Raw genomic sequence first — 20281 nt, 5'->3', positions numbered from 1 at the left:
AAGGTTTTTGGACCATGTGACTATATGGCTTTGAAAAAGATAATTTACGAAAATACTTTCAAATTGTCTTACATTTTAAGAGGTCAGTGTCACTGCCCTCAACTCCCTGTGAACACTGGCACTTGGCACCAGATGTGTGCCACCTCTCCCTGGTATCAGAAAGCAGCCAGGCTCCCTTCATAAAGAACCACGAGTTTGTCCTGGGAGGCTGGTGTAACTGGCACAGGCAGCCCCAGGGACACGCTACATACCTGGTCTTGCTTCCCCCAGATGATCTGCGTAGGGACCTTAATCTTGTCCATGTTCTGATGGAGGGAGTATCTCGACTTCTCACTGACGATTTCCAAAAACACTTGGTAGGGAAGGAAAATAAAGTGAGTGTGGGCTGTGCTCTGGACACCACCAAGTATAGGAAATATATAGTGTATCTGTATATATAGCATATATACAGGGTATATAGTCTTTGAGTCTAAGGCACTGTGTCTTTCTTGAGGAGTCCCAGAAAACTCTCAAAAGTCTCAGAAATGTAAGGAAGAAGAGCCGGCCACCCATAAGATGTGTCACAGGCTCAGAGGTCAACAAAGGGCTACTCACGCTTTCGGTAGAAGGTGTTGTGAGGGATGCGGACGTCAACGAGGCCCTGCAGGATCTAGGGATAAATAACCCAAAGTCAGAAGGCGAGGGAGGATTTGTTTCCTCAGGCCTCAGAAGGGTCTGGGACAAAGAGGGGAAATCAAAGGCCAGCAGTTTCAGGCGTTGTCAAGGTTTGCAAGGCCTGGTCTCCAAATTCCCTTGATGGCCACGCAATGTAATGGGGACTTAGGTTTATAAGAGGCTTTTTTCTTTCTCATAAGGAAGGAACTCTGGAAATAACTGTGAAGGCAAAGGACCCAGGTGGGATGTAAGCTGCTTCACCTATGAGGAATTCTCTGCTTATCCTGAGACATAATCAGAATGAAAATAATGTCAAGTAATTACTCAGTAATACCCAATATAAAACAAGGCCTATTAAAAAAAAACTATTGGGGATGATGGGCCTCTAAAGCAATGAAGAAATCAACCAATGGGGAAGCTCTGGGAAAGCTTTTGATGTCCTGAGCTCACTGTGTGACACTGCCCTGGCCCACCCTGCTGCGGGCTGTGGGGCTGCAGCACATGCCGACAGGTCAGGGCTCTTGGACCTGGGAGACTGACCCGGAGAGGTATTGGGACCAGAAGGAACATGGCCCGCCTCTTCCCCCACCTCAGGGTTCTTGAGGTAGGGTCCCGGGGTCACATTAGCAGCCGTCACTCCTCTCATTTCCCCAGGAATGGATTGAACCCCTTCAATGCCCTCTCAAGAGTCCTGTGCACTGACTGAAGTGGGAAGATCCAGTCATAATCGCTCTGGACGAAACCCACCCGCTGGAGCATCCGACTGTTCTGGAAGTGGGAGCCCAGAGGTGAGACCAATGCAAACTGTCCGGCACACGGTGCTCAGCATCAGATATTTCCTTTGCTCTCCCATCTACCCTGCACCATGCATCTCTCCATCTTGCATTCATCCATCCACCCTCCACCTCCGCTCCGCACCCCTGCCTATCCAGCCATCCGGCATCTCTGACTCAGACATGCACACGTCCACACGTGTCCACTTAGCCTGCAGCGACCCATCCATCCTCCATCCCTGCTCCATGCAGACACCCACCTACCCATCACCCACCCACCCAGCACCTCTGAATCACATATGCATACACCTTCCCATGTATCCATCTGCCCTGCATCCACCAATCCATCACCCTCCATCTCTGCCATTTCCAGACACCCTCCCATCCATCCACGCCTTCGGCCATCCATCTCTCTGCACCCGGAAATCAGTGATGTATGCACACGCCTCTGTTCATGCACCCCTCTACCCTGCATCTGCCCACACATCCATTCTCCATCCCTGCGTTGTTCAGGCTTCCTTCTGTCCACTGATCCATCCACTCTATACCTAGGACCTATCTCATGCAAGCACTTTGCCGTAGGCTGGGAACAGAACAACCAAAGACACAGTCCTTGCTCTTACAGAGGTAGGAATGGAAGACGCATACCAGCCAACACAGTCATTACACAATGTGACACAGTAGGCCGAGTGCCTAGGGGTTCCTCCCTGCCTACACGGGAAAGACTTGGGATCTGCACTGCTTTTCTCCCAGTGTCTTCACTTCTCTGACAACTCAAAACATGGAGTTTTCTAAAACCCTACTTGGTTACTCTATTCTGGAAAGAGATCAGTGCTGAAGAGAGGATCAGTGTAAAGTCATGACTGAAAAGAGAACTTCATGGACAGAACATACCACAGAATCTGCTTCTGTGATGCTTCCTCAGAGATGGGTCACATCCATTAATGAGTCATGTTCACGACCTCTGCACAGAGCCCTTTCTCTCAATTCCCAGGAGGACCCACCCCACCCCCAGGCAGCGTCCAGCTCCTGAGATAATGTGCTGTTGTGAGGTCTCACCCATGGACTCTCGGTTCCCCACACTATCTCCTGCACAACCTCATTTAGACCCATGACTTTTAATATCATCCTTGGCTGATGGCTCTAATTACACAGCCCAGTCCAGACTTCCCTCAGCTCCACTCGTATTTCTAACTGTCTACATAACACCTACACGTGATGGCGTCTCAGGGAACTTGAACTTAACACATCCAAAATGGAGCTCTTAGCTGATGCCCCAAACCCACCCTCCCTCCCCTTCCCCTACCCAGGAAAACACTACCTTGGGACTTCCCTAGCAGTCCAGTGGTTAAGACTCCATGTCTCCACTGCATGGAACACAAGTTCGATCCCTAGTTGGGGAACGAGAATCCCGTATGCCACGTGGTATGGCCGGAAAATAATAAAAATTTTTAAAAAGACGAAGAAAATACTACCTTTATCCAACTAAAGTATCAGAAGTCACCTGTGACTCACATTCTCTCACCTCCACTTCCCACTGGCCAGTAAGTCCTACCTCCTTCCTTCCAAAGCTTCTCGGCTCTAATTCTCCACTATGGCTGCCCAGTGTACAACACCCTCATCTTGGAGTAATACGGCACACTAACGGGTTTCTCTGTCTGTGCTCCCCTACAACTCCTGAATGTTTCTCCTACTGTATGTAGAAAAACTCCATTTCCTTCCCATAATCTCTTAAAAGTTCTACATGATCCAGCCTAGTGGTTCTCAAAGCAGTCCTTGGGATTATAAGACATCAAACTATTTTCATAATAACACTAAATGTCGCTTGCCTTTTTCACTTTGATTCTCTCAAAAGCATGCTGATTTTCAGAGTCTACATAATGATGGATAATGTCACCATTCTGATAGCTAATGAAATGCGTACTTGTGTATTTTTGTGTTTTAAGTTTTCCTGGGGTTTAATTTCTAATATGGTGCACATCAATAGTTACAGCTGTCATAAAAAGAAGCTCTTTGGGGTTCTCACTCATTCTTAAGGGTGTTAAAAGGGCCCTGAAACTTTTTTTTTTAATGAGAATCTTTGATTCAGCCCTTGCATCCTATTCCAACCTCACCTCAACCCATTCTTTCCGTCACACTCTGGGCTCCAGTCACCCTGGCCTCTCCTTCCAGCATCTTGAACCTAACTGTTTATCCATCCCTGCTCAGGCTGTTTTCTTACAGAGGCTCATCAAAGTTTCTCCTGCCTCTCTATTTTCAAGCACAGCACTATCTTCATTTCCTCTAGAAAACTTACTACAATGTGAAATTATCTGTCCTGTTAATTGACTGCTTCTCCCCCTAGCCTTCTCTGTCTTATTTCTTCCCCAGGGTGCCCAAGCACAGTGCTGGATACTTGCTGAATAAATGAAAGCTGAGGATAAGGAGGGAACGTGGTGGGGAAGCTGGCCCTGGCCACCTGAGCACTGGGCAGAGGCAGGCACACTGCTGTGGAGGCCACGTTACCTGCTGGGGCACCTTGAAGCGCACGTAGGAGCAGAGTTGCAGCATCTCACTCATCTCCTCCGGGGTGGTCGGGATCAAGGGAATCTTCTCTACGGCGGCCGACTCCTGTAGTTCTCTGAGCCGTTGCACAAATTTATTATCAGTTGAGTACTGCAGACCTGGGGGATTCAAACCAAAAAAGCTTGGCAATATATGTATCTTCTTACCAAACTCCATTTTATATAGAGAACTTCCAAAATCAGCCCAGACCTAATGTATCTTAGGTGTGTTCCACTGGTAGATTTCTTTTTAATTGGTACTGGCATCCTTGTTCAAAGTCAAAACCACAATTTGAGAAACATAGGAAAAAATTTTTTTTCTTCAGAACATCTTAAGGGCTGGCTATGAAAACTGGGAGCCCATAAGAAACGCAGCACCTCAGCCCCTCCCCTAAGTCTATTACATCAGAATCTGCACTTAAGTTGCCAGGGGATTCACCCGTAGGCCTGAAATTAAGAAGAGTTTGAGGGTCTAGAAGACAACCTGCCTGAGCCCCGCTCACACATCTGTAAGGGCTGAGAGGAGACCTGGTGAAATGCATGGCTAGAGTGGACTGACTGAGTACGCCTTCCTTCAGCCTGGACCCTCTTAATAATCTCTTATTTGGGGTCAGCACATAAAACGCAGTGAGAGTGAGTCCCCTTTGGAGCTGTCCCACACGTTGGGGCAGGAGCGCAGGCCTGCCCTCTACACAGTCCCTCTTCCTCCAGGGGACCATTAGGCAATCCTGAGCTGGAAGAGCCTGGAGACTGACCATTATTTTCTATCCTCTGCAGCATGACACGAGAGTTCACACAAGCTGGTGTATGAAGGGGCGTAAAACTAATTTCATTTCCAACACTGAGAAAGTTTCTAGGTGTTTAACTTAGCTGAAGAGCTAGAGCTTAGAAAGAGGGGCAGTGGATGCCACACTGTGCTACAGAAATCCACATTTCATAAATCTATATTCAGCAACCCCTCTAAATCTAACATGCGTATCGTGCAGCTCTCATGATGCCATGGGCAGATTACATGATCTAGTTCTTTTTGCTTTAAAAATAATCCTAAACTAAATGGCATGTGGTATATCCTGAATTGGATCCTGGAACAGAAAAGGACAACTGTAGGAAAACTAATAAAATCTAAATAAAGCCTGATTGTAGTTAATAGAAATACACCCATGTTGGTCTCCTGGTTGTGACAAATTTGCTGAGCTGTGTGAGCTGTTACAGGAGAGAACTGGGTGAAGGGTACTATCTTCACAACATTTCTATAAATTTAAAATTATTTCAAAGTAAAAAAAAAGTATATCTTTTCATTTTTGCATACAAACAAATTCAATTCTAACTTTCTAATGGAAACTCAGGTATAAAACTCTTCTCTGGGCAAATGAATATACACTCAAAAAAGTCAGTTAGTCAGTTAGAGCTGACCTTCCATAAGTGATTTAAAATCTAATAACATTCTAGAGGGGCTCCAATTCTTCATTTTTTTCCTGGCCGAGTTGTGCAACATATGGGATCTTAGTTTCCCAACCAGCGATTGAACCCACTCTTAGTTTCCCAAACAGGGATTAAACTCATGCCTAGTTTCCCAACCAGGGATTGAACCCACGCCCTCTGCTTTGGGAGCACAGAGTCTTAACCTCTGGACCACCTGGTAAGTCCCCTCCAACTCTCAGACTGTATCATTATAAGATCAAATGACTTCAGACACAGTGCTTGGGAAAAGGAAAAGCCTTTGTGAACTTGCCTTCAATTTCAACGAGCTTAACAGACCTGAAAATTTAACTTTCTGAATGAGTTGAAAAGCTTCGAAGATAAATTTAGTTATGTTTCAGTAGAAGGTGCACAAGTTCAGTTCATGGCTGGGTTCTAGTGGGTAAAGAAGGTAACGGATACGAGTCATATTAAACAGGTACTGAATATGAAAGGACTTCTCCAAATACCACAGCTTGGGTTCTGGAGTCAGACACCCTGGGGCCAGTTCCCATCCTGGCTCCAGCACTAACATAATGTACACCTGTAAAATGGGCATACTATCCTTATTTGGATAATAATTACATATGTAAAAAGCCACTGAGATATGTACTGAAAATCTGGACAATTTACTCTGTGTAAACCATACTCCAGTAAGTTACCAAGGATGAAGAGGGGAGCAAAAAATGGAAAAAGAGAAAAATTTTTCTTACTAACATACTATAAATTCAGGTATGAAGATTTATATACATATACATAACTTTTAAATCCAATTTTAGTGTTTGTCTCAGCAGCATATATGCTAAAACTGGAACAATACACATTCAGGTCAGCATAGCTCCTGAGCAAGAATGACATGCAAATTCATGAAGTGTTCCATATTTTAAAAATAAAAAAAAATCCAACTTCAGATCAGATCATAATTTCTGAGGACACGTTACAGCTCAAGTAGACATGAATACATTTAAGATCAGAGACACCAAAGTTTGTTGATTCAAAACAAAATCTTGCAATGAAAAAAGATCTCTGAGTTTTCAGCCAAAAAGAAAGATGCATAATAACAGTACTGTCACCTCATAAGGTTATGGCAAGGATTAAATCCACATAAAGAGTTTAGCTCATAAAAATTCAATAAATGTTAGATGTTAATATTATCATTATACTTCAAAGTATTTACATGCTGTAAAGTTTTATATACTTTTTAATTAACCACCTCCGATTGATTCTTTGTGGTACAAAGCTGGCTCTATATTTTAAAGCTCAATATTAGTTACAATTACGGTTATGCAACTACTGCTTGATTGCACCACTAAGGCAAACTTTTTTAGTATCTCTACAATATTGTCAAAAAGATGATTCTAAAAAGATAGCCAAAGCAGAAACCGCCATTGACTTCTTCAGAGATTCAGGTCCCGCTGCGTCCACGTCACTCACAGGGTGATCTGAGTCTTACAACTCACCAGCAGGGCACACAAGGGACAGGCTGCAGACATCTGACGGGTAGTAAGCAGCATACACCCCAGCCACGTGGCCGCCCATGGAGGTGCCTACCAGGTGGAAGGGCTTTTTGTTCAGCTTGAGGCATTCTACAAACTAGGAAGGGAAATGAGAAAGGAGCTTGGTTATACAACTGTGGACAACGATAATGGGGATTCCAGAGTTGAAAACTTTTGTACTTCCTACGGGGACAAGCAGAAAAGGGCTATTGATGAAAGGGGATCTGAAATCTACTAGATTATCCAGATGAGCCCTGTTACATGCATGTACTCTTCTTTACCTGACATAAATTATTGAGGGGTCATTTGTAAGTGTAAAATCAACAAAGATCCCTCAAATTCATGAGCCAGCAAATTTTTAAAGTAAAGATCTCAAGAGTAAATATTTTCTGCTCTGTGGGCCTATTATCTCTGCTGCAACTACTCAACTCTCCTGCTGTAGCACAAAAGCAGCTAAAGACAACATGTAAACGGGTGACTGTGGCCGTCTTCCAATAAACAGGTTACGAAACTCAGTGGCAGATCAAATGAAGCCCAGAGGCCATAGTTTGCTGACTGGCTATAATTTACAGCGCTTCCCATCCATCTAAACATCCATGAATGTAACTATCTACCCATCTGCCTACCCAACCATTCACCCATCCATTCCTACAGCTATCCACCCATCTATTCAACCGTCCAAACATCCATTCATGTAACTATCCATTCATCTATCCAACCATTTGACCATTCATCCAACCATCCATCCAACTTTCCGTCTATCCAACCACTCAACCAACTATCCCCTACATCTACCCATTCATCTAAAAAATATTTATTGGATACCTATTATGTACAAGCAACCATGGTCAGCTGCTCAGGATGCAGCAAAAGGTCAAAGAAACAAGGTTCCTTGCTTCCAAATAATACACAGTTTAAAGAGAGGAGAGGGGCAGACATTAAATAAACATCCTTGAATGGAGAAAATACTTAATGTCAACGTGAAGAGTATGAACCATTAAATTTTGAAATGGTTCATGAGCCCCATGACTTTGAAAGCTCAGTCAGACAGGGCTGAAGAAAGATACTAAATCAGAACAAAATGAAAAGATCACCCTCCCCGTCCTCCACAACTAGGCAGACATGCTGTTACCACCATCAAGCAGCTGGTAACCAAAAAAACACACTCTAAAAAAATCAATGGTCTTGAGGAATTCCAAACTCCCTTTTTGAAGAGTTTAGAAAATGAGATTGTATTTCTCCAGAAGCAATTATAATAGGTTTAAAGAAGTCAGCAATAAGCCCTGGCCCTTTACAGCCAACCGAGGATACCACTGGGCTGTGGCCATTTTGTTTGCAATTATGAGTCAAAACAGAACCCGCGCTGACGGTCCTTCAGACTCGGGGATGCAGTGGTGGGCAGGCGGCACCTCCCTGCTTACCTGGTGTATCCTCTTGACTTGCCCATCGATGGACAGGTCATCCAGCGAGGAGCGGGTTGTGCCCTCATGTCCTGGCATGTCCACGCAGATCAGGTGCAGGTTCTTCGGGAGGAACTGAGGACACACAGGCCCAGAGAGTCAGAATGTGGTGTGCAGAATATGTCTGCCCATGTTTCTGGGGAGGCTCCCCCCATTTACCAAGTGACCTGGACAGCCTCCACCCTGTGTCTTCCCCTAGTAACATCTGACATGAATGAACACTGCCAGTAGCCTTACAGAGAGCAGAGGCCCCCAAAGTCTAATACACAACAAGAGAGGACTCGGGATGACTGGAAAGGGGAGGACAGAGGCCAGGGGAGCAGGCTTGCGTCCTTTGCTCTTTCTTGACATCATTTGGCAGGTACTACCTCCTTCTCCTTTCCCTTATCCCTTCTTTGCTTATCCCAGTCTCGCAGCCACCAACTTGGAACTATTAATACACTGGGTGATTCTGTTCTCCCAGAGCCCTGGCCAGCTCCAGAGCCCACAGGACCAACACTTCTCCTAAGAACCATGTCTAATCGCCCTAGTTCTGATCTCAACTCTTTTTTTTTTTTTTTTTACATTAAGATCTAATTCCTTAGGTATTTTTATCCTACACACCTCCTTCCATTTAAATATATACCACATTTAACCAGGAATCTGAGATATATCAGCTATCAATAAACAATTAACCAGCTATATGAAAGATGAAGAGGAGGTCAGAGGTTCATTAAAGCATGACGATTGTCCTAATACTGAACTTTGGAAATAAGAAACCAGGGGATATGTGAGCCTTTTCGCCCTAATGCAGAGCATGCTTGGGATCAGTCCGGTCCCGCTTGAGGTGGGAGCCTGAGGTCCTTCTCTGCCAGACCTCTCCCAGCCCCCACCGTTACCAGCTAAAGCAAGCTGACACAACCAAACAAACCAAGACAAAGAGTGAGTGACTCAAGAAACAATCCCAGAAAGCTGTCAGATCAAGACTGCTTCTCTAAAGCGCTAAGGGAAAGAGAAGGCAGAAATGGAAGGAGGAGACGGGGAGAGAGAAGGAGAAGCACAGAAGGGAAGAAGAGGAGGCTCTTGGAGCATACAGAAATGACTTTTCAAAACCTGGACTTGGACAGTCATGGCAATCCGACCATGAAGGAGAGTATCAGAAACTTTCCAAAGAAATAGTCATAAGGTGAAATCGTTGGTGAGGCCCTGATTTTATAAATAACATTCAGCTCACAAGTTCTGTCTGATAAAAGGATCTGAATAATATACTGCGTTGGTTTAGGGTGATTTGAGCCGTTACACCGGGTTCCCTCTGCTTTCTACCAGTGCTGATGACATCGTATTTAAGAAGAGCCCCCCTCTTCCTTTTTTCCACTGAGTGACACCCTCTGAGGAGGGAAGGCTCTAGCACCCCACCTTGACCATGCTGAGCCACATGTCCTTGTGGGCAGAGAAGCCGTGGAGCATGAGGACGGAAGGTTTGTGGCCAGGCCTGCCGCGGAAGGAGTAGCAGAACTGATAGTCTTCGTGGCGCACGTAGCGGACCTGCATGCCCAGCGTCCTCCGCCAGTACCTGCGGACGGAAAATACAGGCAAATCAGTCAGCCAGCGCCAGAGAAGCAGCTTCCGGAGGCGGGCTCTGTACAGCTTTACTTCGAAGCAAGAGCAACGATTCTCCCAGCCCTTGTCCTCGACACAGTCACCCTCGAGGACCACTAAGTCAGGCCGTTCCAGAAAGTACCTTCCGTGAATATTCTGCTATAAATGTTCCTAAGCACGCTATCAGGAAGGGAAAAGGGGACGTTTTCTTAAGAAGCATGACACACAATAACCCTCTGTTAATATGTATTTCTAGTAGTTTGAATCGCAGGGCAAAGAAGGCTGTGGGACCTCCCGGGTGTGTGCCTTGCTCAGTTGAGTTTCAGGAGAATTTAAAACGGCTGGTGGGAAGGCTGGGAAGGACTCCGGAGAGGCCAAGACAAAGGTGGTTTCCCCTTGCGGAGAGCTGGCTGGCAGCTCCTGGTGGGCGATGTTCACTGATACCTGAAATCCAGGCCGAGCGGCCGTGGACTCGTGGGCCTGAGTGCCACAGGGTGCAGTGAAGCTGCCCTGGAAGACTTTACCACAGAGATACTTTAACTGGCAGGAAATGCATCAAAAGACTTAAAGTGTGTTCCCCCTTGTCACCTGCAACTTGCTATTTATTTGTGGAGATGAGGAATCAGACTCTGTCATCAAGGCTGCCATTGCTGGTGGAGGGGTTACTCCACACCCACACATCCCTGTATGGGAAGAGAGGACAACAGGAGACTGGCCGGCGGACGTCTGAATTCCTTGTCTCAGGACCCCACACACCTCACAGCTGTCACCTTGAGTGATTCCAGTGGCTGCCTCTCTGTGAGAAACACATGTGTCTGTTTGTGATTCTATCTGAACAAGCTGGTTTCAACCAACAAAATCTCTGCATTTGAGCCTTCAGTTCAGTCGCTCAGTTGTGTCTGACTCTTTGTGACCCCATGAATCACAGCACGCCAGGCCTCCCTGTCCATCACCAACTCCCGGAGTTCACTCAAACTCATGTCCATCGAGTCGGTGATGCCATCCAGCCATCTCATTCTCTGTCGTCCCCGTCTCCTCCTGCCCCCAATCCCTCCCAGCATCAGGGTCTTTTCCAGTGAGTCAACTCTTCGCATGAGGTGGCCAAAGTATTGGAGCTTCAGCTTCAACATCAGTCCTTCCAATGAACACCCAGGACTGATCTCCTTTAGACTGGACTGGTTGGATCTCCTTGCAGTCCAAGGACTCTCAAGAGTCTTCTTCAGCACCACAGTTCAAAAGCATCAATTCTTCAGCGCTCAGCTTTCTTCACAGTCTAATTCTCACATCCATACATGACCACGGGAAAAACCATAGCCTTGCCTAGACGGACCTTTGTTGGCAAAGTAATGTCTCTGCTTTGTAATATGCTATCTAAGTTGGTCATAACTTTCCTTCCAAGGAGTAAGCGTCTTTTAATTTCATGGCTGCAATCAGCATCCGCAGTGATTTTGGAGCCCAAAAAAATAGTCTGACACTGTTTCCACTGTTTCCCCATCTATTTCCCATGAAGTGATGGGACCAGACGCCATGATCTTAGTTTTCTGAATGTTGAGCTTCAAGCCAACTTTTTCACTCTCCTCTTTCACTTTCATCAAGAAGCTTTTGAGTTCCTCTTCACTTTCTGCCATAAGGGTGGTGTCATCTGCATATCTGGGGTTATTGATATTTCTCCCATCCATCTTGATTCCAGCTTGTGCTTCTTCCAGCCCAGCGTTCCTCATGATGTACTCTGCGTATACGTTAAATAAGCAGGATGACAATATACAACCTTGACGTACTCCTTTTCCTATTTGTAACCAGTCTGTTGTTCCGTGTCTAGTTCTAACTGTTGCTTCCTGACCTGCATACAGGTTTCTCAAGAGGCAGGTCAGGTGGTCTGGTATTCCCATCTCTTTCATTATTTTCCAGTTTGTTGTGAACCACACAGTCAAAGGCTTTGGCATAGTCAATGAAGCAGACATAGATGTTTTTCTGGAACTCTCTTGCTTTTTCCATAGCCTTATTTATCTATTCTTGGAAATTTGTTTTCACTGGGACACAGGGGACGGGTTGTGAAACATCTCCATGGGCCTGACCTGTCAGTGAAACATCCGTTCTAGTCTTCCTGGGACAACTTTTAGGAACCTTCTCGTCCCTCGGAGCTGATGCTCTTGCTGGCAGCAGCCTCTTCAGGTCCACTGGTTACAGTTCCTCCCTGGAGTAGAATCTCCCCCTTTTTCTTAGGGACACTCTTGTTTCCTGACTCCTCAGGTTCACTAACTGGTTCCTCTATTGGGAAAGATCTCTTCCTCTGGGAAGACTTCCCCTGCCAGCTGTCTCTTCAAGATCACACTAACCAGCTCCTCCTGGGAAGAGGAGTTCTTTTTCTTGGGTTTGGAGAAAGACACAGATGGCTCTTCCATTCTGTTCTCCCGATGGGCCTCCTGAGGCTTCCACTTTCTTCTTTCGTCTTGCACTCGTCTCCTGGCACTCCTCCTGAGCACTGCTGCAGTTTTCCAAAGATGTGAGGGGAACTGCAACCAGCCTTTCTTTTTCTTCTTCAAGCATTTCTTCTCCTGTTTCTCCAGCTTCCTAGTAATCTCAGCATCGGCTTCCTCTGCCTGAACAATTATCTCTATCTCAGCATCCAGATTCCTGCAGGGCGCCTCTTCAATCTCACAGAAGGACAGCTGCTCCTCGACTTGCTCTTGAAGCCTTTCCAAATACAGCTGAGGGCACCTCAGAGAAGCAATCAGTTTATAAGGTGATACAGCATTTGTTTGCCGGGTATTGGGAGATGTGGTCTTTGCTTTTGATGGCTGCCTGGCCAATGAACGTGGAGTGGAAGATGAGGCCATATTTTGGGGTGTTATCCCTTGTCTTCAGGTCTCTGAAACTTGGTCCCTTTCCTGGGTCCAGGGAATCACTTACTGACCAGGGCTGGCCAAACAGAATCTTTCTCATATTTAGGGACACTGTGGTTTCAAAGAAGCTGATTGTTCTCAAGAACTGGATTTTAATTAACAAAAAATTAAACCACAAAAAAGTGTGAATTTTAATTGTGATGCAGAATTTATGGTAACACACATTTGATTTTGCAGAGACATTATTTCCACTATGGTACATAAGCTCAATATAAGTCATATGCCCTCCTCTGCCTTCCACTCCAAATATATTTTTCCTACAGAGCTTTGGGAGTAATAACTTGTTTCTTAAGAATTATCTCATCTGTTCTCTGCTTTTACTCCTTACAACATATGGCAGTTGGTTGAAAGCTCAGCTTCTGTTGGTTACATAAGACTTGGCAGTGCTGGAGTTTGGCCTGAAAATGATTTCAATATGAAATTACCATCTAAACAAATTGAACACTCTGCATGAAGAATCCCTCCAAGATGCAAGATAATTAATTCAATCAGAGATTGACTTTGTGGTATACTTCGTACCAAAGAGGTCGCCAAGACATGCAATAGCAAATAGCCTAAGTGGATCAGCTTTAAACCTTTGTATAAAATAAAGGGAGAAGGAGAGGAAGATATATATTTATATTTACTTGTACTTGCATACAAAAAGTATGGGATCATATACAAGATGCTATTAAGATGAGCATCTGGAGCGGAGGTACGAAATACTCTTGAGAAGTAGGTAGGTGGAGAGGGAACAATGGTGGGAAGGAGACTTATCATGTTCTTTTTAGTACTTTTTCAATGAATATATTGCCTACTCAAAACATTAAATATACAATAAAACTGGCTAGCTTAACAGCTCTCTTTATGACAAAATATGCATATTTCAAAGTTCTAAGTCATGACATGGTAACATAAACTTGTTCACTCATTTATATCCCAGTTCATTCATTTTTTGGCTATATGATCGTGAAACTCAATTTCCTCATCTATAATATGGAAAACTTTTGCATTGTACTGAGGATATGGTTAAGACTAAAAGAGATAATTAAAAAAAATTTTTTTTTAATGATAAGCCATTACAGTTTTGTTCAATGCCCAACACACAGGAAATAGCCAATAAATGGCAGTTTCAGTATTATATAAAAAAGATTCTGTCCTTCAAATATATCATTTGCCAAAATTCAAGGGAAAAATGTGGAAAATTTTGTAACACATATGACAGCCATATAAGCGGAATCATACAATATCTGTTCTTTGGTGACTGGATTATTTCACTTAGCATAATGCTTTCAAAGTTCATCCATTTTCTACACTACATCAGAATTCTTTTCCTTTGTAAGGCTGAATAATATCTCCGTTCCGTTCCGTTCCATCACTCAGTCGTGTCCGACTCTTTGCGACCCCGTGGACTATAGCCTACCAGGCTTCTCCGTCCGTGGGATTCTCCAGGCAAGAATACTGGAGTGGGTTACCGTTTCCTTCTCCAGGGGATCTTCCCGACCCAGGGATCGAACCCAGGTCTCCCGCATTGGAGGCAGACGCTTTTACCTCTGAGCCACCAGGGAAGCCCGAATAATATCTCACTGTATGTATATACCACATTTTGTTTGTCATTCATCAGTTGATGGACATTTGGATTATTTCCATTCTGTTGGCAATTATGAATAACACTGCTATGTACTTCGGTAAATAAGGATCTGTTTGAGTCCTTGCTTTCAATACTTTGATGTATATACCCAGAATAGAATAGTTGGATCATACAGTAATTCTGATGGTGCTCCCCCAGTGGCTCAGCAGTGTAGGAGAATCTGCCTGGAAGCCAGGAGATGCAGGTTTCATCCCTGGGTTGGGAACATCTCCTAGAGGAGGAAACAGCAACCCCCTCAAGTATTCTTGCCCGGGAAATCCCAAGGACAGAGGAGGCTGGCGGGCTGCAGTCCATGAGGTTCAAATAATTGGACATGACAGAGTGCGCATACGCACACACACGCATGTACACACACAGAGTAATTCTGAGTTAAACTTTTTGAGGAACCCCTCAACTTTTGCATGGCAGTTATACCACTTTACATTTCTACCAGCAAAGTGCAAGGGTTCCAACTTCTCTACATACTCACCAAAACTTGCTATTTTTCATTTTTTAAAAAACTAACACCTATCCTAATGTATGTGTAATATATCACTGAGGTTTTGATTTGCATGTTCCCTAATAACAAGGATGTTGAATATTCATTTCTTTTTATAGAAATGCAGTTTATATACCCTAAAATTCACCCTTTTAAATGGTACAACTGATGTGTTTTTAGTGTTCATAAAGTTATACAACCATCACCATTAATCCTGGAACATTTCCATCAAAAAGAAACTCAACTACCCACTTAAAAAGCAGCTAAAATGGTAAATTTTGTATTGTGTATATTTTACCACAATAGAAAAAAAGAAAGAAATCCATATCCATTATCACTCTCTTCCCATTTCCCTCCCCTTGTACCTCCCGACATCCACGAGTTCACTTCAAGTCTCTATGGATTATACACATTTTCTATAAATGGGTCTATTCAATATGTGGCCTTTTGTGTCTGATATATTTTACTTAACATGTTTTCCAGTTCATCCATTATACAATGTATTAGTACTTCATTCCTTTTTTTTGGATTTAAAAAAATGATTACATGATTTTCTATTAAATGGTAGAAAGTGATACAGAATTCTATCATTTTCTGTTGACCCATCATGATACAATTGTATTAAGCGAATAACAGTTATATATCCACAATAGTAAAAGACACTCAGTTTTCACAATCAATAGCCAGACAAAAAATAAAATATAATTACAGTTGCAAGCCATAATGGAAACATAATTAACCTAACTATATAAAATACTTACATACAATTTGGGGGGTTAAGTAGAGTGATGTGTTAAGTAGAAGTGCATATGTACACAGGTTTTCACCTGCCCAGCCAGTCTACATCTTTTGGTTGGAGCATTTAATGCGTTTACATATAAGCTTACTCCTTGGAAGGAAAGTTAAGACCAATCTAGACAGCATATTAAAAAGCAGAGACATTACTTTGCCAACAAAGATCCATCTAGTCAAGACTATGGTCTTCCCAGTAGTCATGTATGGATGTGAGAGTTGGACTATAAAGAAAGTTGAGCACTGAAGAATTGATGCTTTTGAACTGTGGTGTTGGAGAAGACTCTTGAGAGTCCCTTGGACTGCAAGGAGATCCAACCAGAAGTCCATCCTAAAGGAGATCAGTCCTGGGTGTTCACTGGAAGGACTGATGCTGAAGCTGAAACTCCAATACTTTGGCCACCTCATGCGAAGAGCTGACTCATCTGAAAAGACCCTGATGCTGGGAAAGACTGAGGGCAGGAGGAGAAGGGGATGACAGAGGATGAGATGATTGAATGGAATCACCAACTAAATGGACATGAGTTTGGGTAGGCTCCAGGAGTTCGTGATGGATAGGGAGGCCTGGCGTGCTGTGGTTCATGAGGTCACAAAGAGTCAGACACGACTGGACGACTGAACTGAACTGAACTGATAAGGTAATTATCCATGTGTATAATCCTATTACCATTTTCTTAATTGTTCTGGGTTTATTTTGCATAGGTCTTTTCCTTCTCTTATGTTTCCAGCCTAGAGAAGTTCCTTTAATATTTTTTATAAAGCTGGTTTGGTGGCGCTGAATTCTCTTAACTGTTGCTTTTCTGGAAAGTTTTTGATTTCTCAACAGAAAGTCTACAAGCCAGAAGGGAATCGTGTGATATATTTAAAATGATCAAAGGGAAGAACATAACCACCACGAATACTCTACCCAGCAAGACTCTCATTCATATTTGACGGAAAAATCAAAAGTATTTCATTCGTTTTTCAGGCTAAATAATATTCCATTGTATGGATAGGTCACATTTGTTTATCCATTTATCTGTTGATGGACATTTGAGTTGTTTCTACCTCTCAGCTCTTAGGGATAATGCCACTATGAACATACATATACCAGCTTTCCTGTGGATATATGTTTTCTGTTCTCTTGAGTGTTCTCAATTCATTTAACAGTAGAATTTCTGGGTCATATATCAGCTTTTTTTTTTTTTATCTTTTTTAAACTTTTGAGGAATTCCCAGATTGTATTCCAAACTGCCTGCATCATTTCACATTCCCACTAGCAAAATATGAGGGACCCAATTTCTCCACATCCTTCACTGTTGTTTTTTAGAGTAACTTTCCACGGAAGTATAAAGAATATAGAACAGCACACATATAGTATAAGTGTACAGCCTGATGAATCTGCACAAAGTGAATGAGCCCGCCATCTGCCACCCCAATCAGGCTCTAGACTATGACCAGCATCACAGACACTTTACCTCCTAAAGGTGACCACTAGCTCACCCTCAAATAAGAGGGTTTTACGTGCTGTAGGACTTTATCATACAGTAAGTTCTTATTTGTACTTGACTACTTCCACTTGATATTATGTTTGTAAGGATCATTCATGTTGTAAAATACAGCACTATTTCTTTCCTTATGGTAAATGGTATCAGTAAAAGACTTTAAATGTTCTATTTTTGTTGCTATGAAATAAGAATAAAACTGATTTTTTTTTTTAATACATTGCCATGTTGACTAATGCAAGGTTTCGGACTTTATCTCAAGCCAAGACTCCTGAACTATCTTTATTTATTTATTTATTCATTTTAAAATTTATTTATTTTTAATTCCACTGTGTAGCATGCGGAATGTTAGTTCCCAGACCAGGGATCAAACCCATGTCCTCTGCGGTGGAAGCACAGTCTTAACCACTGGACTGCTAGGGAAATCCTTGTTAACTTATCTTGTATTTAGCAATCTTGCCAAATTCACTTTCTAATTCTAATAAATAATCTACAGATATCATTATTATTTCAGACTTTCTATGTGCACAATTAAACCATCTGAAGCATCAGTTTACTTCTTTTCTTCTAATTCTTATCTGCTTCTTTCTTATGTATATGATTTCTTGATTGCACAACTGAGTTCGTTTGGGAAAACAAAAATCTTTTAAAATGTCAGTTTTTTTTTCCTGTGAACAGTGTTGACAGTTTATACAATGAAAACCAGAGTGGCCCCTGATGTCACCCACAGTGGCGACAGCATCCTCAGCGTGGCTCTCTGTGGACTCTCGGCCAAGCACGTGGTGCCTCCTGCAGGAGCAACCACAGTCCCTATCACTGTGGGACACAGTGGGGACACTGCTGCTGAGCCCTGAGGGGCTCGGAAGACCCACAGGGGAGGCCGGGGACAGAGGGAACCTGAGAGGCCCTCCTCACACCTGCATGCTCACTCAGCAGGGAGGCTCGGGGTCTCTGGGATGCCCAGCAACCTCTGCGGGCTCCTCTGGCAGCTCAGCGGTAAAGAATCCACCTGCAATGAAGGAGCCACAGGAGACGCGTGTTAGATCCATGGGTGGGGAAGATCCCCTGGAGGAAGGCACGGCAACCCACTCCAGTATTCTTGCCTGGAGGATCACATGCACAGAGGAGCCTGGCGGGCTACAGTCCAGGGGGTCACAAAGACTCGGACGCGACTGAGCAGCAGCAACAGCAGTTACCTGTGCTGCCTACTGTTCCTGTTCATGTCGAGATCCTGAAAATTAACTAAACTAAGCCAGGTCTGCAGGGGAAACCTACAGGCAGTTGTCACGGCAGCTGAGTGACTGAAGGCCTTTGGAGGAGTAGCTGCAGTTAAGGGACATGGGGACAGACGTAAAGCTGCTCATCCTATGACAACCCCTGTGTCAGCGTCACTCACAGTGAGGTGATTTGAAGAAAACAGGCTGTGCATCTTGGTGGGGTAAGGGGAGCCGCTCACAGGAATTTGGACAGCTCTGTGCAGTGGCATTACAGTTTCTAATACTATAATCACAGCCCCCATGCCACAACACTACCCGGCATAATCCGCAAGGATTTCCAGGATTTTCATCCAACAGCCAACTGGAGTTTCTTCTTGGCCTGTGTGGCCGAGTTCATGAAATAAAGAGCACTGTGTTCATCCCCCAGCTACGGCTCTGAGTGGAGTGACAGGCCGGGGCAGGCTTTACAGTCACATGCGTCTATGGGGTGAAATAAAGGGCTGAGTGTTTTCTGTGGGGCCTCTCTGAATTTTGGTGGTATTACTTGTTAATAGAATCTGCCTGCAATGCAGGAGCCCTGGGTTTGATCCCTAGGTTGGGAAGATCCCCTGGAGAAGGGAAAGGCTACCCACTCCAGTATTCTGGCCTGAAGAATTCCATGGACTGTATAGTCCATGGGGTCACAAAGAGTCGATCACACCTGAGTAACTTTCACTTCACTGAACTTCACTTGTTAATAAAAGTGAATTCTATGCGATGAGGCATTCTTCATAATAGCCAAACAGCGGAAACAACACAAATGTCCATTTGGATGAATCACATGTGGCATAAACCATACCATGGACCACTATTCAGTCATCACAACGAATGAAGTACAGATACACGCTGCAACACGGGTGAGCCTTGAAGAGTGCAAGAGGCCAGACACAAAAACGTCACCAACAGGAAAACCCAGAGACAGAGTACTAGTTGCCAGGGGATGAAGTGAGAAAACAGGGAATGCCTGTTAACAGGTATGGGGGTTCTTTTGAGGGGAGATGAGAATGTTCTCTATTAAGTTAAGTGTTAGTCGCTCAATCATGCCTGACTCTTTGCGACCCCATGGACTGCAGCCCACCAGGCTCCTCCGTCCATGAGATTTTCCAAGCAAGGATACTGGAGTGGGTTGCTATTTCCTTCTCCAGGGGATCTTCCCAACCCAGGGATCGAACCCGGGTCTCCTGCACTGCAGGCATTTTCTTTACCAACTGAGCTACAAGGGAATGTTCTCTATTAGATGGTGGCAATTCACAATACTGTGAATATATTAAAACCAATTAAATGTATGCTTTAAAATGGTGAAGTCTAAACCACATGAGTTTTAACTCAAAAAAGTCAATTATTTGCAATGACATTAATTTTCTCTTGAAAGATCAAGGATCAAAATTATTCTAACAATCTGAAAGCTTTCTCCATGATGGCCTGAGGAACTTGGGGGTGGGGGACTGTGCAGCACAGAGGCTGGTTTCCACGTGTGGTTGGTAGAAACAGCCTTTGGGTGGAATAATCACACCTCTATTTGCAGCCACATCCACAATTATGGGACACATCGCGGAGCTGCACCTTCTGTTTCACTTTGACTTAAGAAACATGGAATTTGTGTGTGTAGATCCACGGTGCCTCTGCAGGACTGAGGGGGCACACCACTCTGGTCTCTCCACAGCAGGGGTCCCATAGGTGTCTTGGCCCCACAGCACTCCTGCTGTGCTGGAGTGCTGCAAGGGCAGGGGCCTCTAAGCAGCCAGAGTCTTAGCTTCATCAACACAGAGGTGGGTC

At 44.1% G+C, this 20281-nt stretch overlaps 1 protein-coding gene and 1 non-coding gene across 6 annotated transcripts in view; one reads left to right on the top strand and one right to left on the bottom strand.

Annotated features, from left to right (window-relative positions):
* The window catches only part of ABHD6 (abhydrolase domain containing 6, acylglycerol lipase), a 48903-nt gene that overhangs the window by 5642 nt on the left and 22980 nt on the right, over positions 1-20281 (bottom strand). For all 5 annotated transcript variants that reach the window (XM_055414177.2, XM_055414180.2, XM_055414178.2 and 2 more), the window contains 6 exons: positions 9780-9936; positions 8346-8459; positions 6889-7021; positions 3933-4090; positions 595-649; positions 252-352 (listed from right to left, as the gene is read on the bottom strand). In XM_055414177.2, the coding sequence (XP_055270152.1) occupies positions 252-352; positions 595-649; positions 3933-4090; positions 6889-7021; positions 8346-8459; positions 9780-9936 (718 nt within the window). The remainder of the gene's footprint in view (positions 1-251; positions 353-594; positions 650-3932; positions 4091-6888; positions 7022-8345; positions 8460-9779; positions 9937-20281) is intronic.
* Positions 6207-6314, top strand: LOC129548235 (U6 spliceosomal RNA). The gene has a single exon (XR_008684312.2). It is a non-coding gene; the product is annotated as a U6 spliceosomal RNA (small nuclear RNA).

The sequence above is a fragment of the Moschus berezovskii genome, chromosome 24 (genome assembly GCF_049115385.1).
Source record: "Moschus berezovskii isolate FMDL1 chromosome 24, NW_MosBer_1.0, whole genome shotgun sequence".
NCBI lineage: Eukaryota > Metazoa > Chordata > Mammalia > Artiodactyla > Moschidae > Moschus > Moschus berezovskii.
The sequence above is the reverse complement of the archived record's forward strand: the minus strand, read 5'-3'. Positions and strand labels throughout refer to the sequence as shown.